The sequence below is a fragment of the Pyricularia oryzae genome, chromosome 1, assembly GCF_000002495.2.
Source record: "Pyricularia oryzae 70-15 chromosome 1, whole genome shotgun sequence".
NCBI classification, from domain to species: domain Eukaryota; kingdom Fungi; phylum Ascomycota; class Sordariomycetes; order Magnaporthales; family Pyriculariaceae; genus Pyricularia; species Pyricularia oryzae.
This window is the reverse complement of record NC_017844.1, coordinates 7,196,242-7,220,591: the sequence shown is the minus strand read 5'-3', so window position 1 is coordinate 7,220,591 and position 24,350 is coordinate 7,196,242. Positions and strand designations below refer to the sequence as shown.

The following is a 24,350-nucleotide window of genomic DNA, read 5'->3' as shown; positions in this document are numbered from 1 at the left end:
TTTATTGTTTATTCATCATGCGTCCGTTAGATCCCCAGGCATGTCCGGTCGGTAGGGTACAAACAAGGAAAAATTGGGCCGTGTGCGGAGCCGGTCCAGAATCTGCTCTGCCCACGGTCGGGTCTTTGTATTTTTTATTTTTCTTTTTTTATCTACACGCTTTGTGACATTTCCTCTTGTTTAATCTGTGACTGCTCTTGGTATGCCGCAGGAAAACAAGCCCTACTACGATCGTCCTACCCGAATAGGAAATTCAGAGCGGAGTCGATAAGCGTGTAAGTGAACCCACAGAAATGGCTCTAGATAGTCTGGACAGGCCTGTTTTGGCATAGCAGTGTTAAGCAGGTAAGCCGACATCGAGACGATACTTTTTTTTATAATACCTACCTCGTCTCCCCGCTCTTTTGCTCCTGCATTAGTTGCTCAGCTGTGGCAGGAGAAAATGGCGGGGAAACGTAAGGCCTGCCGCCTGGAGTCCTTATCAGTCAATTGAGCTAGTCTTTTTTACAGCTTTGACGAATGAGAGGTCTTGAAATACTCCTCGTCTATACCTACTCGTTTTTCTTTCTTGGTAGTTTTGGTTGCGAAGATGGGACATCCGCTTGCAGCTAGGAATCAAGGTATGGTAGTTTGGTTAAGAGCTGCATGTAACCGAGAATCCACACCTTCTCGCTTCCGGCTTTCACGACATGTATTTCTAAACAAGGCTCAGTAAGCGTCTGACAGCCAATATTTTCCGGGCTATCCGACATATCCCTCACACGTCGTCGCTGAAACCTTTCAACGAAAGCGTTCGCTCACTTATCCCTACACCGAGGTACTAACGCTACAATCTTGTGATGATGTCCTATTTAGAGGCCATTTCACATATTCTCATTGTCACCTTTTGGACCTCATTTGTAAGCGACCAGGTCGTGCTGAAAAGCGGGCAAACCAAAGTCCGAGCCAGAACCTCTTGTCAAGACGACTTCAGCTTGATGAGAGTGAGCCCATCATAAACAGGCAGCAGAATCACGTCGATTCGCGGATCAGCCTTGCAGAACTTGCAGAACCCATCCAGGGCTTTCCCATTCTCGGTCCAGTAGGTCCTCTGTGATCCTTGGAGTTCGGGATTGGACTCTGGGACGATGGTCATGCCGCGAGCAAAGACTAGATCCAACTCGTCGTCAGCAACCTTGGACCCGTGTACCATCCCGACCAAAGAACGCTGGCCGGCTGCCGAGAGACCAAAAAGGCTGAGTGTAAACGGCGACCATTCTCACCATTGTCGCAAAGTATCAGCCCCCTCGTCGACAGCAGCCCCCGGTCCAGTATCTGCTTGACGTAACCCTCATAGCCGTCCTTGTTGGCGTCCACAAAGACCAAATCGAACTGGTCCGTCAGCGTCTCGATCGACTCCGCCGCGGGCCCCTCGAGCAGCCTGACCCGGTCGCCGAGGCCAAAGTGGTCGATGGTGCGCCTGGACGCGCGGATCATGTTGGCGTCGAGCTCGAGCGTGGTGATGTCGGCCCGCGTCCCGACGGTCGCCTCGTACCACGCCATGGCGCTGAAGCCGGTGAAGCAGCCGATCTCGAGGACTAAAAGAACAAAAGTGTTTCTTTAGGTGATTGGCTCAAAGTTCCACCGTGGTTTTTGTTTTCGGTGACGTTGGGTCAGCTGAAACGGGAAGAAAAAAAAAGTGTAAAGAGAAAAAAAAAAACAAAAACAGGTCACACCTCGCTTGGGCTGTACCCAATCGGCTATGAACTTGAACGTCGCCCCCTGGAGTGGTGATGACATCTTGTCGGCCGAGGCAAAGTTTTGCACGGTCCAGTCCCACAGCTCCTTCATGTTGTCCGAGATGTCGTCCGAGTGGTTGGTGCAGTAGTCTGTAACCGCCGCGGCCTCTTCGGGCTTTCCAGCGGATGGCGGGTTGTTAGCTGACTTTTTTGTTTTTTCCCGACTTGATGGTGCAGGAGAGGGGGTTTTCCAAACCAACCGTGAATGGAAGCACGCTGGTCAACATGGCGGTCGGTGTACGGGACAGGGCACTGCTTTCTGTCACTGTCGTTTTCCTGTGTTATACTGCAGGCACGAGAGCTCCAATTCGTACTCTGCAAAGTCTCTTATCAGGCAAGGCGTCGTCGTTTTATATATCCCACACCTGGTTCACATAGGTGCCGACGGACCATTCCCCTCTCCCACACACCATAAAAAAAGCCTCAACGCTTCTGGAAGCTCCGCAAATATCACCAACGAGGTGGGATTGCCTAGCCACGTGTGCCTCAAGAATGACCTGTTCGATCCAAGACTCTGTCGCGGCACATCCCGAGGCTTCGGTACATGTGGGGCTGGGTCGAGATGGTCTAGAAAACCGTCAAGATTGAAATGCCGGATTGTGCATGCTTTTTTTTTTTTTTAGATATTCTAGCTGTATGGTCTTGGCAAACAGTCTTGTCGATGCGCGCTTTGCACCTGGTTGGCGGGCTGCATCGCACCGGCTAATTTCCCGGCTGTAGCTTGGCTTTTTTTTTCTCTCTCTCGAGGTTGCACAAAGCACTCCGTACGACATGAGAGTCTCGTCAGCTGTTTGCTGAGCCTGTCCGGAAGAGGCGAGATGGAGCAATATCGGCTTCTCAATTTGCCAAGGATTTTTTTTATTAAAATCTTTGCCCTTCCTCATGATAAAGGCGAGAGATTTATTTAAAGGATGTGCGTTGCGTTTGCTTATCGGCACGTCAAAGTAAAAAAAAAAAAGAAAAAAAGAAAAAAAAAACAGTCCCGTGCAGCTTTCAGGTCGCACCGCCTCGTTTGTTACAGTGCCCAGCCACCATATCTTGCGTGGTTTTCTTCAACACGCAGGGAATACTTGTGGGAATCTTTGTCGAGTATCAGTTGAGTGGTTGAGGTCTACGGTTTACTGGTGAAAAAGTAGTATTTCGGCGGCCTGACGTCTCATCGATTTGACAACAGCATCGTGGTGTCTGCTGTTGACCACGCCAGCGCTTAGTAGAAACCCCTTTTTACGGATAAGTTTCGAAAGCCCCTGTGCCCCTTCCTAGGATCTCCTTCTCTTCGGAAATAAATGCGACTGGTGATACAGAGTATTTCTTCAACAGCATGCCCAGGATGACGGTCGGGGTTTTTTTTTGACTAAAGTCTTTTTGAACATGAAAAACTTTGAACAAACCGACGGCATAAGATCCGCAGGTGGCCGTGTTTTCCATCAATCTTTACAACTAGCTGACTACCTGCTCCTTGGCTCGGCGAAAGTGTGCCAATAACGTTTGGCGCCCATCGCCAACCCTTGTTCTTGATGGAGCTACATGCTAATCTTTGCTCTAGAGAACCATTTTCCCAGAGTCGGTGGTACATCATCGTGCCCCCAGGTAGCAAAACTTACAATTCCCATGTCCGACAATGTCAGTCAAGATTCAGATCCCGTACCATTAATCACGATTCGAGATCAATAAAGATATAAAGTGCCAGCCGCGATCGAGTTTTCTTTTGGACGAATTGTGATATGCACAGCCGATGAAAAGCACATGGTAGGACTTATTTAAGATCGGACGAAAAAAAACCCCATCTCTGCAAAATACGATATCAAAAGTTCCTGTGGGTTTTGCATCCGGTCTACTATAGTATATGGTAACGTCAGTGGTCCAATGTGCCATATTTAGCGGCCCAGAAAAAAAAGGAGATGACGCAGGAGACCGGCCTGGTTTGAGATGGACAAAAAGTCACCTAGTTACAAAAACTTTGTTTTGACATGGACGCTCGCTACCACGCGAAGCAAGTCCCTAGGGGTTTTTCGGCATAGCATATGCATCAATATCATCAGATGCCTCAGAGCCTCTTGCACTTGCGTTCCCCTGCGTGAACTTATTTTGAGACCCCCGATAGGGATGTCTATGCCGGTGTATGAGACCATAGATGGTGGGCGATGTAGCTCGGACTGAACCTCTCAACAAGGGTCTTCCTCTTTTGTACGAATCGAAAAGACGCGACCCGACGGATTGGGCAAATGGCCGCAAAACTGCCGTGGTTCTGGTTGATTGGCAAAGGGATGAGATGAGGGAAGCTTTATTATGCCGAGAACAAGGCGTATCTGCCTTGGAGTGGTGCTGAATATTAGGGTGGAGCATTAACACGGACGAGCGCCCTGTTTTCGCATCATCCGAGCTGGCTCTTACAGCGGGTTGCAATATTGCGGTATAGTTCGGCCATGTTGGCCCAACTCATATCGTGTGACATGTTCCCTCCATGTTAATCCAGACCCAATGCCTTAAACACGCGTGTAGTTCTTGGCTATGTTCAACGTTCGTGTCGCACGGCTGACCGCGTCGCGGTCCGGTGGCGTGAACGGCTGTATCAACCAAGGCTGAAAGCAGAAGAAAAGAAAAAAAAAAAAAAGGGGGGGGAACATCGGCGAAGACGTAGCCTAAACAACAACCCACTCATAGCTGAGATCAGCTATCAATGACGCAACCAAAAAATATCACAATTATGCAAGGGAGAAGGGAGAACCCCTAAGCGGTTTATCCATTCAATCAAGCATACGAGAACACAGTGTAGCTGAGTGAGAAATACGAAGCGTTAATGCGCTTACGTGCTGGGTTATAGCTAGAAGATCGGGTTTTTGCAAGCGGCCGGGGTTCCTGCTCAACACTGCTAATATTTGACGAATTGTCCTCGGCAGTCAATGGCAGATATGCAGCCTAGCACGACTCTGAAGGAAACGCTTTTTGGCTCACGCTTCAGACTATGCACAATGGATAGCAGATCACAAATTGCTGTCTCTCTCTCCATCTATCTTCATTATTCTTGGGCATTGTGTCAACTCATGACAAGTGAATAAGGTTAAGTAACAGACTTGATCCGTGTGGATTTTGTGGAATGGTGAGGGGTCTGCGGTCAGACCATTGTCGATGCCAATAACCCCAGATAGTAAACTAGGCAATTAATTATACATCGTTAGCAATCCAAACACAAGACTACGATAGACCAAGTCGATTCTTCAGGGTGTTCCTAGCTGCGCGCCGGTATGAAAAAGGTGGGGCAGGGCGAAGCTGAATTAACCAAAATTTCATTGGTCCCATCTGCGAGCATAATGAGACACGTGAAGTCGACGCTAATCCAGATCAAGAAGGAGGGGCAATCATGAACGCTTCTGTGAGAGCCTCGAATGCCAAGTGAATGAGGCTGTCCACTCCTTGACAGGCAAGTTAGATAGGACCCCTTTTTGACTGCTGGCACACGGACAAGGTGCGCAAAATCGTCCAAAAAGAGAAAAAAAAAGGTACAATTTTTATGAAGTTATAAAGTCTTTTTTTTGTGTCTTGACAGCCCGATGAAAGCGGTAGGAATGTGGACTGGCCCTCGCCTCGTGCCGAACAATTGCCCCGGTTTTTCGACCCCGAAAGTCCCGGGGGTGGAATAAATTGCAGTACCGACCTGTATGTGCAGGCTATTATGCTTGGCAGTCGATCCAAGGGAAAACAAGAGTACCAGAGGGAGAACCGGGACCATGGTGAGGGATGCATACGGAAATCGATCGTATTGTCAAACCCGTCGACAATTGTGGTAGAATACCTGCGAAAGGTAACGAATTCCCTGAGTTGCGTGTTACGTGGCGGGACCCCCCGAAAAAAAAGGGATCGAATAAAAATAAAATGATCCTCTGTAGTACGCAAGCCGGCGCATGGGCGGGCGGATACCCCTCATCCCGCAAAATAAGCTGGGCTGGCAGCAACAACAATAACCACGGGAAACACAAAACACGACACGATAACGGGTAACGGTTGGTAGGTAGGCATGGACGAAGCACAATAAAGTCCAGCTGATACGAATGGAGTTCAGGTAAGGTTGTGGCAGAATAGAAAGACCTGGAGCGCGGCAACGGCTGTCAATCAATCAGGTCATTGGTACAAACAAACTCTTACCTACCCGTGGCATAGCATAAACCCCATCGAGCCTGCCCTCAGCAAACCAAAACAGACCAAACCCCGGCCGCAAGTCGCAGCCTGGGCCAGTCAGACTCGGAGAGTGGGGCAGAATCATACCCGCCGCCCTGCACCGCCCTGTGCCAGCCAAAGTCGGTAGCAATCAACCCAGCCCAGTGAGTGGCAGAAGCCCTGCTTTGCAAACGCGGGCTATTCTGCTCTAACAGCACTGACTGACAGACTGGGCGGGTCACTCACTTTCGAATTCGGCCGCCTTCCGCCTGCTGCTGCCTTCCCTCAACAACATCATCCCTCTTTCCCCCCCATTTCCATCGACCGCAAATTTGATCTTGTCTTCCGCCAACGTCGTCTTCTTCCACTTCCCAACCTTTCGATACCCTCTTTACCCGCGTTGACTTCGCCCACTCCCGATTCCGACTTTTCTTCGAGCAATTCAATCCGAAAAAATTTCACAAATTTCACAATGGCCACCGAGGTACGTCAAAAAAAATCACACCTGGCGCTGTCTTGTGCTGCATGAAGTGCACCTAGTGTGCTGCTCGCTTGCCTGTTCCCCCTTCCCATGCATCCCGCAAAATCCGCGCCCGCATCATCGCAGCCTCAGCGCAATCGGCCTTCTCAGCGAGTGACCATTGCCCCGGCTTTAGCCTGCGATCCAAAACCCCCCCGTCTTTTCTTTCCTGTACGCAGGGAAGAAATCGCTTGTATCATAACCGATCCTTGAAAACGTGCAAAGCCTGATTTGGGAACAACCATGGCTGACAATATCCCCCTCTAACAGCGCGAAAGGTTTGTCGTTATCCAGCAGAAACCCCGCCAACCGTCCGCCCGACGAGGCTAGCCCGCGAGCAGCCCAATCGTGATGCGACCCCAATGTGAGCGAAAACTGACGAAAACCGTTTCCACCCGTACAGCAAGACCTTCCTCGCCAGGCTCTGCGAGCAGGCCGAGCGCTACGATGAGATGGTTACGTACATGAAGGAGGTTGCCAAGCTTGGTGGTGAGCTTACCGTCGACGAGCGCAACCTGCTCTCGGTTGCCTACAAGAACGTCGTCGGCACCCGCCGCGCCAGCTGGCGCATCATCTCCTCGATCGAGCAGAAGGAGGAGTCCAAGGGCTCAGACAAGCACGTGTCCACCATCCGTGACTACCGCAACAAGATCGAGGCCGAGCTCGAGAAGGTCTGCCAGGATGTCCTCGATGTCCTTGACGAGTCGCTCATTCCCAACGCCGCCTCGGGCGAGTCCAAGGTTTTCTACCACAAGATGTACGTTTTTTGCGCCTGCATTGTTTCTTCAGCTGCCGTGTTGGAAGAATCATGTCGATTTTGTGCATTGTCCCTTGTTAATATTCCATTGATCATATGACTAAATCGCGATGCGCAAAATCACAGGAAGGGTGACTACCACCGTTACCTCGCCGAGTTTGCCTCGGGTGAGAAGCGCAAGACCGCTGCCACCGCTGCCCACGAGGCCTACAAGGTAATGCCGAGTCTTCCGTGGACATGGATATAAATTTGCGCAAATCGCAGGAATATTCGCCATACTAATCACATCAACCCACATTTCAACAGAGCGCTACCGATGTTGCCCAGACCGAGCTTACCCCCACTCACCCCATCCGTCTGGGTCTGGCCCTTAACTTCTCCGTCTTCTACTATGAGATCCTGAACTCGCCCGACCGTGCTTGCCACCTGGCCAAGCAGGCATTTGACGATGCCATTGCCGAGCTCGACTCTCTGTCTGAGGAGTCATACCGCGACAGCACCCTTATCATGCAGCTGCTCCGCGACAACCTGACCCTGTGGACCTCGTCTGAGACGGGTGAGGGTGAGACCGCCGCCGCCGGTGCTACCGATGCCCCCAAGGAGGAGGCCAAGACGGATGCGCCCGCTGCTGAGAAGACTGAGGCCAAGGCTGACGAGCCCGCCGCCGCCCCCGCTTCGTAAGCGCACGGACCGTGAACCCAACCTCGACGCGTCCCTTACTGGGACGAAACAGATAATCAGATTCCCTTTCCCCTCTACTATCCTGGCGTCAAGCCTTCTGCTGCCAAGCACGAGATATTATACCGACGTCTCCGTCAGCAGCATGTTAGGTGTTGAGCTTTCGGTAACTCGCGCTGTGGAAATGTTTGGTTTTGCTTGAGGCTTATACTGAAATGCGGCATTGGTCTTTGGTGGGCAGGGAGTTGGGCTTTGGCGGGATCGGAAATGCAGGGCAGGACAGATCATGTCGTCTTTTGTTTTCATTTTTCGCTCTTCATTTTTCTGGTCAAATACACACGGAGCTGAACCGAGACACCATTCTATTTTTCAGTTCCCGTCTTCCACCATGCCCCCTGTCAACTGCTTGAGGTTTTTCTTTTACGCCGATGGGCAGATGGAGATGATGTACAAGTTGCGCAAGCCTCTTGTCTGGTCTTGTCCATAAACGGGGAAAATCCATGACAATTTCTGATTTCTGTGTTTTGATTTGATTTCTAAATCAGGTCAAGTCTCATAACTCTTTGCGTTGATTTCTTTGAGCTGGGAAAGAGAATCATAAGGGCCAAGAGGTTTAAGGCGAGAGGTTTTTCCTACCAATTCCCCCTCCAAGTAATTTGCGTCTTTATTTTTTTTCTTTGTCTTTTTTTCTTTTTTTCTCTTTTTCCTCACTCTTGGTTTTATTCTTCTCTCTTCTAAATCGTGTCTTCACTAGTCTAAGTTGTACTCCGGGATCGACGCGGATATTGTGCGTCGATCGAAAAAGATGGAGTATGACATGCAACTGAGAATTTGAAATAAAATAAACAAAAAAGATGGCGCTGAGGCAAGGTCGTCATGACTGCCAAAGAGCTGCTCGTTTTCATCAAACATCTGGTTTCCGTTTTGAATTTTGAGTGAATGACTGTCAAGTGATGATTGATAATCTGAAAACCATCCATGGGATCTTGGCGGCATGCATTGGTTCCGTGAACGTCAGTCCATTGATTATGGTAGCTCGAGTATCAACCTGTCTCATTGTTATATAGGTTTCCCCCATTTCCCATCCTCTAGAGCTAGATAAAATAATATAAACGTAACATCGTGTATCGTTGCGTGTGTGTTGCGCGCGCTGATGCTGTTGTCTGGTGCAATACAGCCGATTCCTTCCACTAACTTCGGGTTTCATGTTTCAAAACAGCCAAAGACCGCATGATGGGCAAACCAAGCAAAGAAAAAAAAAAAAAAAAAGGTAAACTAGTGAAAAAAGAATTTACATGTAATCATTAGAAGAGAAAAGACAATAATGGGTTTCCCAAAACCACCGCTGGAAATAAGACGGCTGGTAAAGTCGTGTACAGAAAAACGGGAAATTTAGTTATAGGGGGGGTATCATGGTATCATGGTATTTTTGGTGAGTGAATCCCAACTCTTTCCGAACCGATTCTTTGGATATGTGTTCAAAGGAAAACCCTTCTTTTTTTCCCACACACAGCCGTGTTAAAGCTTTCATGACTGTACGCCCGTAGTCTTGGGCGTCACGACGAGGCTCTTCTCCAGCAGCTTCTGTGCCCGCCGCAGCCTCGCGTCCTTGGCGCGCTGGTTCCGCTCCATCTGCTCCCTGGCCGTCAGCGTGGTGCTGACGCCGCAGCTGCCTACGGGTTTACACTTTTGCCTTTTGATGCCGTTGTTGCTACCGGTGCTGGTGCTATCGTCCGAGCTGAGATCCTCGTCGTCTTGGTCATCTGGATCGGTCCGATAATGGTACATTGACGTGGTGGCGATGGCAGCGGGCTTCAAGTCTCTCGGTGACGTTGCTGCCGCCGCTGTTCCGTGGTTGTTATTATGTGATTGGGTGTGATTATTGCTTGGCTTGGGGTCGGCGTCGGGAGGGAAGGGCTCCTCGCCCCGAGGCAGCAGCTGCCTCCTGCGCCCGATCCGCAAAAGGCTCAGCTGCATCCTCCTGAGCGCCTTCCTCGCCGCGCCGCCATCGCCGGGCCAACTATCAGTCACAAGGTCCCTCACGTCCGCATGCCGGCCGCACAGCGCGCAGAGGCTGTCGACGGGGCTGTCGGCGTCATCGCCGCTGCTATTACTGCTTGTGCCGCTGCCATCTTCGTCCCTACTGATCGCTGCTGCGGCAGCGACGAGCGAAGCCTTGCGCCTGGACCTGACGGCCGGACTGGCCAGACTCCCGGCGACAAACGCAGCAGGGAGTAGCCCCTTGGTGACGGAGCACGAGGGCGCTTCGTCCGCGGCAGAAATGCCCGCGCAAGAGCCGAGTGAGCAGCCGCAGAGGACGGCGTCTGCGTCTGAGGCCACCTCGTCGCGCCAAGTGGCTATCTGAGCGACCTTGCGGGCGGCATCTGGCCTGGACAGGGCTGGGAAGTTTGGGATGGCGGATTTAGACACCCTGTCGCCCACGCCGTTGCCGAGACTGTTTCTGCGCCCTGGCGTTGCTGACGATGATGCTCCTCCTGTTGCTGCTCCTGCTGCGCCTCCTTCTGCGCCCGTCCTCGCGGAAGCCGAGGAAAAAGAGGAATTGTTATCGGCACCAGCGGCCACGGCACCGCCCAGGTTGCCGAGAATATAGTTTAGGCGCAGATAGGTCTGGTCCCACTGGACACTCAAGTCGTCAATGTGCTGCGGTTGGGCTTCTTCTGATGCTGCCGCCGCGTCCTGAGTAGGTGTGGCGGCGGGCCTGGAGCTTTCCATATTGCCATCTGTGGGGAAAGAGAAATGATTCACACTAGCGAGTGCAACAAAACAAGATTGTGTTTTTGGTTTTGTCTTTTTGGTGCTGCTTTATTTTGAAAAAAAAAGGTCCGTTTTCAAACTAAGTTCTGGTTTTCTTTGTTCTTGTTGGCTTGTTGATGCTTTGCGCGATAGGCGGGACATGCAATGCCCAATACCAGGGGACCGTTCGCCAATCTCCCCTTTTGCGACAGGGCCTGGGGGGATCGGAGAGAACAATAAGAAAAAAAGAGAAACTAACGAATTAGAGAAATGAACTCTAAGTTCTTTTTCTCAATTCAAAGAGTGCAAGCTGGCTGTATTAAAGAGAAATAAAAAATCGAGGGAAAAACACACCAAGTACGGCACAACGGCTTCGCTAAACGAAAAACACCGGATCATAAACTAGCAAATGAACAAATCCCCAAAAGGTCAGTCATCCTAATCCAAGTCAACTCCTCGCAAAGCCTCGCTCCCCAGTTTTCTTCTTTTTTCGTCTGATGTGCAAGGGGGGAAAAATAGGAATGGACCCAACTCGTTCGCCCGCCAGCCACGTGGGGTCGTTGTAATGTCGATTTACTGGGTACGGCTCGCCCCTGTCGACAGCAAACGTCATACAGCTGTCGGAACAGTAATAGTACTGTACATTTATCGGCGAATTTGGTTGACAGTCTTTTCCCTTGGTTTATTTCTGTATTGGTAAGTTGGTTTGATCTCCTTCTGTCGCGAAAAAAATAGGTGGGCTGACTAGCGATTCTTTAATAAAAAAGAATGAAAAGTAAATAAAAGGACCATCCACCAACTATTAGACCTAAAGGATGGACCCTGCCTTCTGCATGTGTTTTATCAACGAAAAGGGATTGGATTTGAAATCGAAGTAGATAGAGAAGGGAGGGGGGAAAAGCGAACTCGTGGACGGCCCCTTGTAACCAATTCAAGTCACCCGCTCCGTGTGAGTATTCTCTTGTCCTTGCCACGCCTTTCTCCGCAGAAAAGAATAAACGGGTGCTTGCGTGGCCTTGCACTGTGTCAACAAAAAAGTCTTGGTTGTCAATAGCCCGCGTGACCTTGTAAAAAATACCTACGGTAAAAAGAAAGGGGGTGTGGGGTATTTTTGTGTGCGATGGACTGGGTTCGCAAATGCGAAAAAAATGCAAGAACAAGCCTGCCTGGGCTACTGGGCTAAAAACAACGAACGGGCAAGGGGGAAAGGAGCGATATGACTGGACCAAGGAAGTTATGCAATGTTATCGGATCAACTTCGCTTTTTTAGGTCGCCCTTCCCTTCTCTCTTTCCAGCCAAGTAAAACAATCTGCCAAGCATATTTATTGGAATTTCTCCCATATCCATGGGTGCCCAAGTTACATGTATCCAGATGATAATTTTGCTTGGCCGCAATGTTTAATTGGCAATGCGGCTTACTACATCATTTTAATAATAAAAAGGCGTTTATTTATGGTCGCCCTCCCTGTCGCATGTGACTCTGTTCCATGAGCATCTGCCAAGTTGCTTCAGCCATCAAGTCGTGTGAGGACTATGTATTTCATTTTGCGGCCAATTGTTCTCAATGCCAACCATTTTAAGCAAGAGCATGATCTATAGCTTAGGTACGCATAGCGTTTTATGTTCACCGCCCCTAGGCGTTGGTAGGAAAACGTACACTCTGTAGAACAAGCGCAAGCAAGATTATGATTCAGTCCTCAAGTCGCACCAGACAACCCCCGGATATGCCATCTCGTCCCAGATTATGCGTTCAAAAAGATCCAAAGACCCTCCCCCCAGCAAATAAAATGCAAGGACCAAAAAGCATTCCAGCAATCCCCAAAACCACCAATTTTGCAAATATAGTTGGCCACTGATCGTTGGCATTATGGTACACGTGAATTAAAATCACCAAGAAAATAAAACGAGACAAAATAAGCCCCTTGACCGTGGAGCCTCATGGGGAGGTCATGCGTCAATTCATGTTCAGGTATAGTGTCGAGTATACGAAAAACGTTGGCCTAAAACAAGCCAGCAAACACGTCAAGCTTTGCAAAGTCCAACATCCACGCGTCAGACCGCTTCAGTTGAACATGGCTGTGCCCTGTTCCTCGTGGCCGGGTTCTGCGTGAAGCTGGTAGAAGCTGTAGTGGCGCGCCTCGGCCTTTAGCCTTGTGGCTTCGTCAACCTCGGGAGCGGCAGCTCCATTCTCTTTGCCTGCCTTACCAGCCAACGAAATGGATGTTGGTCTGTGAGAAAGAATGAAAGGATTAGCACTCAACCTGATTTTTAGTTTCTTGTGGATTATGGTGCAACTTACCCGTACATCTCCCGGTCGATGGCCAAGAATTGTTTCATGGCGTCCTTGCCGCCCCGATGTTGCAGATATGCTAGGTAGACGCCGCACAGCTCCTTCTTGGCGGCAGAAGACATGTTGCTTTCCGTGCGGATCTTGTCAATGATCTCCCGCAACCGTTCGCTGTGTTGCGCCTCGAGCTCTGCCGACGTCGGCTGCTCCAGCTCAAACTGAATCCACTGCATCCAAAAGTGCCTGCTGCCACCATACCACTGCGCATTCTTCTGGAACACAGCCCTGGCCTCCTCTGCCGTGCCCTTGACCGTCCACAACAAGCTTGCCCACTCTGTAACAAGGACGGCCTTTGTCCAGATGTCAACCTCGGGGGACTCAATCTGCTGTTTCAGGACCTCGATCGCCGTATCGATGTCGTTATGCCTCCGCTCCAGGTTTGCAAGAGATATGATGACTTCTATACAGCCCGGAAGCCTCAAAAGGATTGCGTTGTGCACCTCCCGAGCCATGGCGACACGCCCGCAGCTCTCCTCAAAGTAGGCAAATTGCAGCCGTATACCGGGACGGCTGATGGGCACAAATATTGTCGCAGCACGCAGATATATGTTGCGAACCTCCTCAGTCTTGTCGGGTTGCGCCGACATCCACCTGGCATACCTGAACCAAAACTCGTCGTAAAAGGCGCACGTTACCAGGCACCTCTCGTACAAAAAGGCTGTCCTGACAAAGCTACCTTCGGCCTCCTCGAAGTCGAGGTACTTGCGCCAATTGGACAGTTCCTTTTTTTCAAGCTCTGTCACGTGGAAATAAGGCCTCTTGATCTCGGCCTCGTAGAGCCACCGCTTGGTCACCTCCGTCTGCGTCTTAGTGAAGATTTCGCCATAGTGAGCGTCAACCTTGCGGCGCATCTCTTGCTCAAACTCGGGCTCGGTTTTAGTGACACCGTAAGCAGCCGCTTCGGCCTCGATCTCAGTCTTGAAGCGAGCCTGGAGTTCAGCTGACACTACGTCATCCAGCGCCCGGGTGTGCACCATGGTGCTGAAGCGCTCGTAGTAGCGCGCATACTGATACATGGGGATGTGGATCACCCGTTGCAGGATTTTGAAAATGTTCTCATGAGCTTCCTGACGCTCTTCATACTCGAGGTACTTGTTCCAGAAGGGATGCGCCATGAAATCTAACCCAACACAGGCTGCACCACGCTCGAAGAGGCTGTGTAGAAATGTCAGTAAGTACACGGGCAAGAGCAAGAGCAGGGTAGTGGGGGAGAGGGTGGAAGGAGGGCAAATACAGAAAGGGATCTCTGTGCAAACAACGACTAGGCCACCGCTCCAAAGAGCTGGTGGTAGTTCATGGTTTGATGTGATTTCACAAGGTGCGTACGGGCATGAGCGAACTGTGTGTGCCAGCGGGGAAGACAGGTCTGGTAGTTTTGTGTGTGAGAGCGCACTCCAGTAGCAGAGAGTTATGGCTGTTGTCGGTTTGATTATCTCACCGTCCAGTGGCTCTGTTCATCTGTACGATTCTCTGTTTCTTGCGCTCCTCGCGACTTTTGACATGATCGAACATGATCGGGTCGCGAGCATGACTTGCCCTCTTCTCAGACAACGGCCGGATCCCGCACGTGCGGTGATGAACTGTTGTTGATGGTGTGGTTATGGGGAAGGAAAACTACACCATCTACTACTTACTCTCTGACCAGCTGTGGAACGTGTGTCGTCTCCATCTTGAACGAACAGTACTCGGTCCACAGGTCGACCGAATTTGTGATGCTCGCGCAGCCCCTCTCATAAACCATCTCGGCCGATTCCGGGCCTGCGATTGTAAACTCGAGGTCGGCATATTTCTTCCAGTATCCGAAGAGGAGTGGGAATTTGAGGAGGAATCGGTCGTAGGCGTCGCGGAGGGTGGCGAGCGCTTGAGGGCTGGAGTTGCGTGTGAGGCCACCGTCGAGGGCCTCGCAGGCCCTAACAAGCTTCTCCCAGTTCTCGAAGCTGTCTGGGTCGGCGTCCTGCAGCAGTCGGAGAAAAGAAAATCATCAGCACGAGCAGGTATGCGACGCGACGCAAATCTTAGTTTGGGAGCTGCAGCTGCAGCAACTTACCACTTCGGCCCTCAACCTCTTGATCTCGGCATTCTCCTCATCTGAACCACCGAAGTGGTTAAAGTCCGCCATACTGGATATTGAATTATAGCTCTTTGAAGATGTCGATGTCTCGAGGTTTACGCTGTGGTCTTGGCAAATTCGCGATTGCCAAGTAAGCGGTTCAAAAAGTTGGATTGGGGCGCGCGCAAAGAAAAGAAAGCCAGGCTATCGGCGGCCGGCAGATTTTGTAATCAATTGCCAAGCTTCTCTCGGTTTCGGTCGGGTCGGCTGGGCCAATTGGTCTTGTCCACCCTCAGAAAAGTGAATCAACTGTCTAGCTGGATAATGACAGACGGATAACACGAGTGGTTCTGATTAAAAAGTGAATTAAAAGAACGGAAAGGGATCCTGGGAAAAAGGAGGCTGGAAGACCAACGATCGTGGGGCCAAGGTAAGGAACGGAGGCTTTCCCTAGCCCGACGCGGCGCAGGACTTTCTGAACAAGGCAGAAGTGGGGTCCGTCTGAAATGCGACATTAAGAATGCAGATTGGTAGGAGCTTTCCTCTTTGGCGTGACCCAACGCTCACAGGTTATGCATGTACATGGGATCTTTATTGGCTTATCGCAAATATCCAACATCAGACGGGTGGGTACCTTGCCTACCTGCAGATATGGGGTTAAAAAAAAACTTATGTGCAAAAAATTCAGTTGGCGTTTCTTCTCTTTCCTTTTTCACCAAAATAAAGGCTGGTGATGATCTTTAACATTAATGATAGGAAGAGAATGACTTACCCTCTGCGGAAGCATGATCTCAAATTAAAAATAATATCTGAAGCCTGGTCGCAACAACGTGGCTTTTCTATGCTATTTCTTATGAGGACGAAGCACAGCGAATCCCTCTTCCTTTTGCATTCGTCAACATCCCTTTATCTGCTTGCGGCGCAATGCAACCACCCATGTCAGCCTTTGGCCGCTAGTGACGAGGCAAGTGCCTTGAGCTAATGGCCGAAGTTTTGAAAAGCATGCCCAGCACTATACAGGCAAGGTGTCAATCTTGCTATTCAAGCTCTCGCTATTTCGACCCATAACTAAGGTACCACCTAGCACATACATGCTCAAGGTACCTTGGATTTACTTGCTTCTGTGAATTACCCCAGTGCTAGGGTTGCAATGCAGTAGAGGAGTAAAAAGTTACATTTCAAGTCCATATTCAAAATGACCACGAGGTATCGTTCGGATCACAATCGGGTGCAAGTCTTCAAAAACAGCTTGCTGTCCATTTCTGGTAGAATAGATGCGTCGTGTTATATACAAGATATCCACCTTGCCTACCATTGGTTGGTTCCTAGTCTAGATCACAAGTTTCGATCGAACTTAACTTTAAAATCGAAGGTTCGTCTCTGTCACTGGGAAAATTAATCGCATGATTGGTAAACTGTCTTCTCCTCTTGCACTATTCCCTATTTGGTAGTGTCGTTCTGTCCCAAACCCTCGGGGAAAGAAATCCATGATCTCGATGCAGAAAACCGAGTCGGGTCCTGCTGGCGTGCCTTCCCCTAAGCCTTCAAGCATTAGTTGATTAAGGGGTAGAAATGCCACCCTAGAAGTGGCGCAAGTAGGTGTGTAGACTATTGTTAGTGATCTTGATGAGGAACAAATTGGTGCGAACATATACGCCCATGTCAATACGGACTTGGGGTTGCTGCGGAAGGCAATCGTACAGCTTCAGCAGTAACCTCGTAAACGCGTCGTGGTATCATGGCTTTATTAAACAAAAATAGAAAGGTCTAGAGCAATCAAGTCGCACATTGCAACCGCCCTTGAGAAATCCCAGCACGCTGTCGCCACCAGAAAAAGGTATATATATACACAACCAGGAAATAGCGGCCACCAAATCTGATAATCCCCACATCTACAGTCCAGCGAGAACGCTCTGTATGCCAACACTGCTCGCGTCGTCTCTCCTTTGGACAAAGGCCTTGAAATCTGCTTTGAGGAGTTTCCGCCCACCGTGACCGCCAGGTCCACTCCCCAAGCCCCTGCTCTTTTCCCTGAGCGCCTCGGGTCCAATGATGAACAGATATCCAACTTCGGACAGGATCTCGACGACAGCCTGCACCTCCTTGGTAAGAGGCCATGCCTTGAGAGTTGACACATACTTGGCGATATCCTTGGTGACCATGAGACCGCCCGTCGCGTTGACAGGGAACTTTTTAAAGTGCTCAAACAGGAGTGCGTGGATAGCCAGTGCGAGTTCGCTGCTGAACACCTCAAGATTGTGCCCGTCGATCGTTTGGCTCGCCAGTAGCGCCGCTCTGTCCAAAAAGGTGCAGATACCGAGACAGGTCGAAGATTGGAGGCTGTCTATTATGCCTTCGTCCTTGGGGCGGAAATCTGTCTTTTTCTGGTTGTTTGCCAACGACTTGTTCGTCCAGTTGATGATCACATCCATGGCGCTCTTCATTATACTGTTGGTCTTCTTCTCGATACCCTCGATGCCGACCTTTGTCTGTGCCTCCATACCTCGCCGCACCGTCGTGTTGCCTTCCGCCAATCGAATCAAAACTGTCGTGATAAAGCGATGCATCATGCTAGTGATGGTTACCCCGGGCCGGATTTTGGGTAGGTGGGAGAGGTCTGGCTCTGTCTTGCTGTTCTCCTGCGAGGTAGTCTGGTCTAGCGCAGCATCAAGCGCTGTCTCGACATACATGGTACCCATGGTACTCAGCAGTAAGTTGAGTAGCACGCTGACGTCCTTGGGCGTCTCTGTGCTTGACCCTAGCTCCAGTGTCCTCTTGACACTCTCAGCCAGCCACTTCATCATACGTTTGGCGTTTGCCACACTCAAAAGTCCATCTGATTCCGAGACCTCAATCTCGTTCTTCTTATCCGAGTCTTGAATGCCGGCAACCCTCAACATCATAGCTTTTTGTGTTGGCGTCAATTCAGACGAGTCCAGACGCTCCATGTAGGCGTCCTTGGCCGACTCGAGGATCCTCGATCCTTGCTGTGCAATGGCGGCCATGAAGCCGCTAGGCGCCTTCTTCCTTCGTGAGTGGTAGACTGTGAACTTGAAGAGCAGCGAACTATTCAACTCTTCCAAGTTCTTTCTTTCTCGTTCGATGAACGAGTTGCCCATCAGGTATGGGACGAATAACTCATCCAGCTGTTGTTCCAAGGCCTGAGACACGGCCGCAGTACAAGGCTCGGGGTGCTCCGTCAAGCCATGAGCCTTGAGGTCCTCAACTAGAGTGCCGATGTAGCTTCGCGATGCATGCAGTGACCGCAGAAATGCAAGCGATGATACGGTGTTGGCTTTTTCCAGTACCTGTTCAAGCCTTTGCTGAATGGACTGCTGAAACATGCGCTGGATAAATTTGATCATGACCGTCTCGTAAAAAGGAAATGATCGCTTGATCAAAAGCGACTCGTCTATGACGGTCCCCTTCACATCGTCGAGGTGTGCCTGCAGGCTGGACTCGATGCCTGGCGGCTCCGCATCAGGGTCGGCAAGTAAGTCCCACAGTTCGCTGTCGGCGTTGACTTCGTCCGCCACAAGCCGATCCTTGTCAATGAAGAATTGATGCTGATTGACGAACAAAGCAATAACGCTTGCGCCGCCGTTGAAGTCCCAGAGAACCCTGGAACACTCCATCATGTTCTCATGGTCCAGCTTCCGATAACTTGTATTAAACTGCTTCAGAAGGTCTTGTTCTAGAGTTTCGGAAAACTTCTCAATCACTTCACGGGTGTTGTAACGTCGACTTGTCGGGGACGTTCCATTGGTAACCCCATTGCCGCGAATCCCGTTGGCCTGGCCCCAAGAAGTTGGATCCAGCCGCTGGCTGATTCTCATCAATTGCCGGGCGATGACGGCGCAGCGAACCTTGTTATCGGGACCTCCCAATCTTTGTATGTCTTGAAGGGATGAGAGCTGCCCTGTTTCGGTGACCTCTTGCCAGCATTGGATCAGAAAGTTGGCGTCCAGCGCCCTGTTGCGCTTCCTATCCAGATCCTCCAGCTTCTCACCAATCTGGACAGCGATATTGCCGCCACCATCAGACCTGCTCGACCGCTCCATGCCATTCAGGGCCGGGTTGTTAAGCGAAAGATCGAGTGCCTCAAACTGGTCCATCGACTGGTCGAGTTTTCGACCGAGGGTATCGAGGGTCTGGTCATGTTGATTTTCGGCGCGGCGGACCTGAGAAAGGATCTCCGACTCCTTTTCCTGCAACTCCTCCGAGAGTGAGCTCAGCTGCGACAGGGCATCTGACGGCAAAGAGAATTAGTCACAGCCAGATATGCACGAACAGCACGAACAGCACGAACAGCACGAACAGCACGAACAGCACGAACAGCACGAACAGCACGAACAGCACGAACAGCACGAACAGCACGAACAAAGACAAACATACTTTCGAAAGTCCTGATCAAAGGCTTGGGGTCGAACGCCTGTGTTGCAGGACCGGAGCGGCGGTTGGCAGGGACGGCGGTCTCGGCGAGGCCATCCACAAAGTCCCTGACAATAAAGTCCTTGTTTGAAAAGTCCTCGAGGCTGAAGCTGGGGCCCTTGGGGAAAAGAGCTTTTGAGCCCGAGGACGACGCCCTCTCCATACTGGCTCGTGATCGGCCGATTCTCTAGCTGCCCCGGGCCATGGAGCGAGATGAGAGCGCGACGAGTGAAAACGTCCGGCCCGGGATGGGGACTTGAAAGACTAGCGTATCGGATCTCGCAATCGGAAGTGAATCTAAGGAAACAAAAATGACAAAAAGTCAATCATAAAATGGCACGGAAAAATATATCGGATTGGTAGTGAAACTCGAAGCAGCCTTCCGTCCCTAGTCGTTGTAGTTGTGGCTAAAGCTTCCCCTCAGAGCGACTCGTGGTCGAGCTGGGGTGTGGTTGGCTCACTTGGCTTGGCAGTCGATTGGACGGAGTGTGGCTGAAGAAGGGACTGAGCTGGGATGCCCAAACTGTGTGGCTGGAATACGTAGCGTGACACCCGGGAGGGGTTTAGCGGTTCCTTACGGTTGTCCCACTATCCCGGTCCCGCCAGGTCGCATTCGCAAAGGTAAAGGTTGGGTCGACCGGCGCAGCGGAGACACGACAAGGGAGCTCCAGCGCAGTCGCCAAGGATTGATGTCAGACTTGCGCGAATCAAATGAACCAAGCAAAAGCTGGCCCATCCTGCCACTTCGCACCGCCGCCACGACAGCAAGCAGGTTTGAGAGGACCACATCATCTCATAAAGAATGACTTTGAAACATGCTGAATATATTTTGAGACAACCGTACTGATAGTCTTGCTATCTGTCGGGCCTCTTTTCTCGTCTTTTTTCGGAGGTTTTTTCCATTACATAGAACCAGTGTTGCGGCTGGTAGAGAAGAGCGTTGTACCAAACTAGCCTCTGTCTCAATTCTACAAGCCGTTGCCAATAATGCCAGTTAAAGCGGCGGACTCGATCCGCTATCGCGCGGACGAAAAGGCTCAGGGAAAGCTGTTGACGGCTAAGGAAAGACTGAAGTTGATCGAGGTGAGAATTTCTCTTTTTGCTGCTACTACCTCAGATCTACACCGCAGGAGAGGTTGCGCATGTTGATGCACAGCGACTGACACTTCTGTCTCCCACTTCTACAGCCCTACCTCCCCGAACGACCCGCGGACCGCGAGCAGCGGGTGCGGCGCAAGTCGGTGCTGGGGGTCAGGCGCTTCCTCGCCAACCAGCTGTACCTCTTCGTCTACGTTCTGATCCACACCGTGTTCTCGCTTTATATCCGCTCCCGTCAGGTCTACCACTTTTGCAAGGACCGTACCCGCTCCATCTTGTCCTACCACCACCGTACCCCCGAGATAATAGAGGGAGACATCAAGAAGCTCGGGAGGACCCCCAAGCACCTGAGTGTCATACTCCGCTTGGAGGAGGACAGCGGTAGGGCCGGTGCCGAGCTCGAGAGACTTGTCAACGAGGTGGCCGATATTGCCGCTTGGTGCGCATGCGCAGGCATCCCCAAGCTTTCCGTTTATGAAAAGACAGGTACGGTTCTGTCCATTTTTGAATAAGGGCTATACACAAGCCCTCGGAGAATTTACACAACAGAAATTCCCCATACTGACCTTCCTTCGGTGCAACGCATAGGCATACTCAAGGGCTACCTGCAAAAGACTCACAGGGCAGTCTCTGCCAAGTTGGCATCCTACTATGGCGACAGTCACCCAGCACTAATTGTCAAGGCGCCACACACGCCCTCTATCGAGTCTGACCCGTCCGCCGAAAGTGGCTCCGGTGACAAGCACATCATCGTGCTTCTGCTCTCTGCCGAGGATGGACGCGACTCACTTGTCGATCTTACCAAGACGCTGACCGAGATGGCGCAAGCTGAGAAGCTATCACCAACCGACATCAACATGGACGTCATCGACACAGAGCTGACCGAGAGCGTTATGGACGAGCCCGACCTGCTCATTCACTTTGGTCCGCACGTCGTTTTGGATGGCTACCCGCCGTGGCAGATCCGCCTGACGGAGATCTACCATGCCCAAGATAACAACAGCGTCGGATACCAGGTGTTCCTCCGCGGCCTCCAGAACTATTCTCGCGCCCAGTTTAGAAACGGCAAATAGGCCTTGGACTGCCTGGGGATGTACCCTGTGCCTGGTCAAGGCAGAGAAATCTCTCCTCTTAACTGCTTATTCACATTATAATAGCTGTTCTTCATATCACATGTAGGCGATTGACTCGTCGATTCATGGCAAATTTGCAAATCAAAAGATTGGCTCGGTACGTGACTCCAACTGTTGCATCAGTGTGATTTTACCCAATATTACTACGTGCTGGGTGACTTCAGGCCAGTATTGGATGGGCTGCAATTTTGAGAATTGAAATACTGCCGCCCACCCAACAAAATCCTGGGGTCGTTGTTCCACGGTAGCATAATGAGGCGAACACTGCCGTGGAGAGATGGGTTGGAAAGAGTCGTCGCTTCGAGCCGCTCCAATGCGCTAATACATCGTCGCAATATGCGTGCTGACTCGTCTACGCCTGGGGGACATGGACCCACCGCACAAGATTGCAACATCTGGACTTTCAACCCGTACAAAAATAGATATCGAAAATGATCATTCGCTGCGTGCATACAGCCTATCCTCGTTTAACACCACCGCGTAGCCTTGACACGAGTTTTCTTTGTCTGTTCCAGGATGACCCAGAAAATCAACAGTCATAGGTCCACACACCCCACGATATAAATCCAACAACAACTTCGCGTCCCAACAGCGAGCAACCAAATCGGATATGGTGTAGTGGCTAACATACGACGCTCTCATCTTCGAGTCACCGTCGTGCCCGGGGTTCGATTCCCCGTATCCGAGGCCGCTTCGGCATCCTTGTGCGCCCGGCTAGCTCAATCGGTAGAGCGTGAGACTCTTAAGAATCTCCGGTTCCGAAACATCTCAAGGCTGTGGGTTCGACCCCCACGTCGGGCTCAATTCCTGACAAGCGCATTTCTTTTTTATCTTTTTTGTCAAATTATCAGAGCAAATTGGATAGGCAGGGTTAAAGAACCCATAGGGGAAGCCATGAGTAATTAGAAGTTGTCCGCCCTTGGTGGCGCGGTTTGGTTGTGTTGGTGACTGTTTCCTGTTCATTGAATTTGGGATTTTTGTTGATACCGCGGACGAGAATTAACAAATATGAGATTTGGCATACAGATTTTATCATGTGTTGGTTTGCGAGCGTTGTAGCAGTAAAGATTGCTTGAAAAAAATTGTGAGCATACAATCCGGCGTTTGAAGTACCTAGTTGTTATTTATATCAGGGAGAAATAGCATCCTATACGGTCGGGTTGTAAAACTTCCGCCAACAAGAGAGGGGCGGGCTTTACGAATACCTGAAGGACTGATTTCTCGTTTCTTAAGATGGGCAAGCAAATACAAACTTTCTACCTTTATGAGCTGCCGGCTTGTATCGACTAACCACATGCATAGTTCTCTTAGGGCTTCCAGAGAACCATCTCCTTCCCAGACTTGTCCCAAACATATACACTTCCGTTTCCCACATTATAATTATAATAATTATCCGTCCCCGCCTTGACCATAGCCCGCCTGAAAGTGATATTTATCCTGCCCCCATCCTTCTCGTTCTTCCCCGTCCGCTTCGGTATCGAATGCAGCCAGTTCGCCTGCGTGGGGCCCCGCATCAGCACCATGTCGCCCCCGGCCAACGGCAGCTTCAGCGGGGATTTTGAAGATGCCGATGCTGCCTCGTCCGTCCCTGGAGGGGCTGGCTTGTGCTTGAGCATAAAGTCCCTCCTGGCGCCGAGCGAGAAGGAGGCGATGGCTGGGTCCCGGCCCAGGAACCGCTCGTCGTCGCTGTGGTACGAGATGCTGTCGGCGCCAGAGGCGTAGTAGTTGACCAGGCAGAAGTTGAAGACGCAGCCCGTCGCGGCCTCGGTAGACCTCCGCAGTGCGTCCAGGCAAGCTGGGATGGGCCGTGGCTTGTACCGCGCGTAAGCACCGGGCGGGACGGGCTTGGATGTCTTGGCGTCGACTACGTTGCCGGCTTCATCGAAGCGGCTTGTGTCATCGAGCCCAAATACAGTGGTATATCTGTTGTATTCCCGAGTTAGTCGCTTTTATGATGAAAAAAGTAGGACAGTAGATGAATGCGGAAAGAAGAGCAAATGAGGAGGTGGTGGTGATTGGGGTGGTCACGTGCCTTGGTGTTTTGATATGGGTCTTGATGCCTCCCCTGTTGATGTCATACTCCACTCTGTAAAACGGTAGACTTGAACGGAGAAAGTCGAACCAATCTTTGGCTACGTATGGTGGTATGTACGGCTCAAAGTACAGCAAGTCAAGGTCTGGTTGGTCATTAATTGCGCGAGCGGGAACAGCTGGGTAAGAAGCAAGCTCTTTGCTGATTGATTGCGGGAGGTGCAGTATTGGAAATGGATAGGTAGAATGCTCCGATTTCAGAATCTAAAATCGATCATTGGTTAGTGTTTTCTTTTACTATTTTCGGAGTAATACAGACTGACCTGCTCATCCTCGGAGTTGTTTGTCTTTTGTTTTTTGGTAGAAGAACCAAAGAAGCTGTCGATTGTCCGTTTCTTCGACATGATGGGTTTTCTGAGCAGCTCCTCTTTTGAAAGAGAAAACGAAAGTACCGAGATACCTAGCTATAATATATTCAACACCGAGAGAATAGGAATGTCCCTTTGCTGTTCGATTGTACCCAGTCTGGTAATGACATCACCAATCACAGCCTCGCTTTTCTTGCTCGACAGCTAGACCTAATTGGCCACAATGAGCCAAAACACCCCCCGTTTTGT

The 24,350-nt window shown here is 50.7% G+C and overlaps 8 protein-coding genes and 2 non-coding genes across 11 annotated transcripts; 5 read left to right on the top strand and 5 right to left on the bottom strand.

The window, feature by feature from the left end:
* Nucleotides 1-869: 869 nt before the first annotated feature.
* On the bottom strand, nt 870-1,830 carry MGG_04557 (uncharacterized protein; the record flags this gene model as incomplete). The annotated part of the gene is made up of 3 exons (XM_003710879.1): nt 870-1,149; nt 1,263-1,577; nt 1,716-1,830. 3 exons carry the CDS (start codon nt 1,828-1,830, stop codon nt 959-961), a joined length of 621 nt encoding a protein of 206 aa, XP_003710927.1. The 3' UTR covers nt 870-958.
* Nucleotides 1,831-5,139: 3,309 nt separating this feature from the next.
* MGG_16517 (uncharacterized protein) lies at nt 5,140-6,119 on the top strand (the record flags this gene model as incomplete). The annotated part of the gene is made up of 4 exons (XM_003710878.1): nt 5,140-5,151; nt 5,326-5,580; nt 5,666-5,838; nt 5,937-6,119. 3 exons carry the CDS (start codon nt 5,140-5,142, stop codon nt 5,738-5,740), a joined length of 342 nt encoding a protein of 113 aa, XP_003710926.1. The 3' UTR covers nt 5,741-5,838; nt 5,937-6,119.
* Nucleotides 6,120-6,176: 57 nt separating this feature from the next.
* On the top strand, nt 6,177-8,790 carry MGG_13806 (14-3-3 family protein). The gene is made up of 5 exons (XM_003710877.1): nt 6,177-6,417; nt 6,724-6,731; nt 6,857-7,210; nt 7,337-7,424; nt 7,517-8,790. The coding sequence occupies exons 1-5, from the start codon at nt 6,406-6,408 to the stop codon at nt 7,889-7,891; spliced, it is 837 nt and encodes a 278-aa protein (XP_003710925.1). The 5' UTR covers nt 6,177-6,405; the 3' UTR covers nt 7,892-8,790.
* Nucleotides 8,791-8,976: 186 nt separating this feature from the next.
* MGG_13805 (uncharacterized protein) lies at nt 8,977-10,621 on the bottom strand (the record flags this gene model as incomplete). The annotated part of the gene is made up of 2 exons (XM_003710876.1): nt 8,977-8,982; nt 9,428-10,621. 2 exons carry the CDS (start codon nt 10,619-10,621, stop codon nt 8,977-8,979), a joined length of 1,200 nt encoding a protein of 399 aa, XP_003710924.1.
* A 1,464-nt stretch (nt 10,622-12,085) lies between these two features.
* Nucleotides 12,086-15,533, bottom strand: MGG_04558. 2 transcript variants are annotated; one of them, XM_003710874.1, is made up of 4 exons: nt 15,038-15,533; nt 14,225-14,944; nt 12,943-14,145; nt 12,086-12,871 (listed from the first exon to the last, which is right to left on the bottom strand). In XM_003710874.1, exons 3-4 carry the CDS (start codon nt 14,103-14,105, stop codon nt 12,706-12,708), a joined length of 1,329 nt encoding a protein of 442 aa, XP_003710922.1. In that variant the 5' UTR covers nt 14,106-14,145; nt 14,225-14,944; nt 15,038-15,533; the 3' UTR covers nt 12,086-12,705. The 2 variants fall into 2 exon arrangements, with proteins under 2 accessions (XP_003710922.1, XP_003710923.1); XM_003710875.1 differs by having other exon boundaries at nt 14,625-14,944.
* Nucleotides 15,534-16,766: 1,233 nt separating this feature from the next.
* Nucleotides 16,767-19,884, bottom strand: MGG_04559 (exocyst complex component protein). Its single transcript, XM_003710873.1, has 2 exons — nt 19,436-19,884; nt 16,767-19,289 (listed from the first exon to the last, which is right to left on the bottom strand). The coding sequence occupies exons 1-2, from the start codon at nt 19,632-19,634 to the stop codon at nt 16,933-16,935; spliced, it is 2,556 nt and encodes an 851-aa protein (XP_003710921.1). The 5' UTR covers nt 19,635-19,884; the 3' UTR covers nt 16,767-16,932.
* A 179-nt stretch (nt 19,885-20,063) lies between these two features.
* MGG_04560 (uncharacterized protein) lies at nt 20,064-22,544 on the top strand. The gene is made up of 3 exons (XM_003710872.1): nt 20,064-20,554; nt 20,659-21,055; nt 21,158-22,544. Exons 1-3 carry the CDS (start codon nt 20,459-20,461, stop codon nt 21,640-21,642), a joined length of 978 nt encoding a protein of 325 aa, XP_003710920.1. The 5' UTR covers nt 20,064-20,458; the 3' UTR covers nt 21,643-22,544.
* MGG_20100 lies at nt 22,307-22,389 on the top strand. Its single transcript has one exon. It is a non-coding gene; the product is annotated as a tRNA-Glu (tRNA).
* On the top strand, nt 22,411-22,503 carry MGG_20099. Its single transcript has one exon. It is a non-coding gene; the product is annotated as a tRNA-Lys (tRNA).
* Nucleotides 22,545-23,009: 465 nt separating the features above from the next.
* Nucleotides 23,010-24,246, bottom strand: MGG_04561 (DNA repair family protein; the record flags this gene model as incomplete). Its single annotated transcript, XM_003710871.1, has 3 exons — nt 24,057-24,246; nt 23,735-23,997; nt 23,010-23,625 (listed from the first exon to the last, which is right to left on the bottom strand). The coding sequence occupies exons 1-3, from the start codon at nt 24,135-24,137 to the stop codon at nt 23,010-23,012; spliced, it is 960 nt and encodes a 319-aa protein (XP_003710919.1). The 5' UTR covers nt 24,138-24,246.
* Between the last annotated feature and the right edge of the window lie 104 nt (nt 24,247-24,350).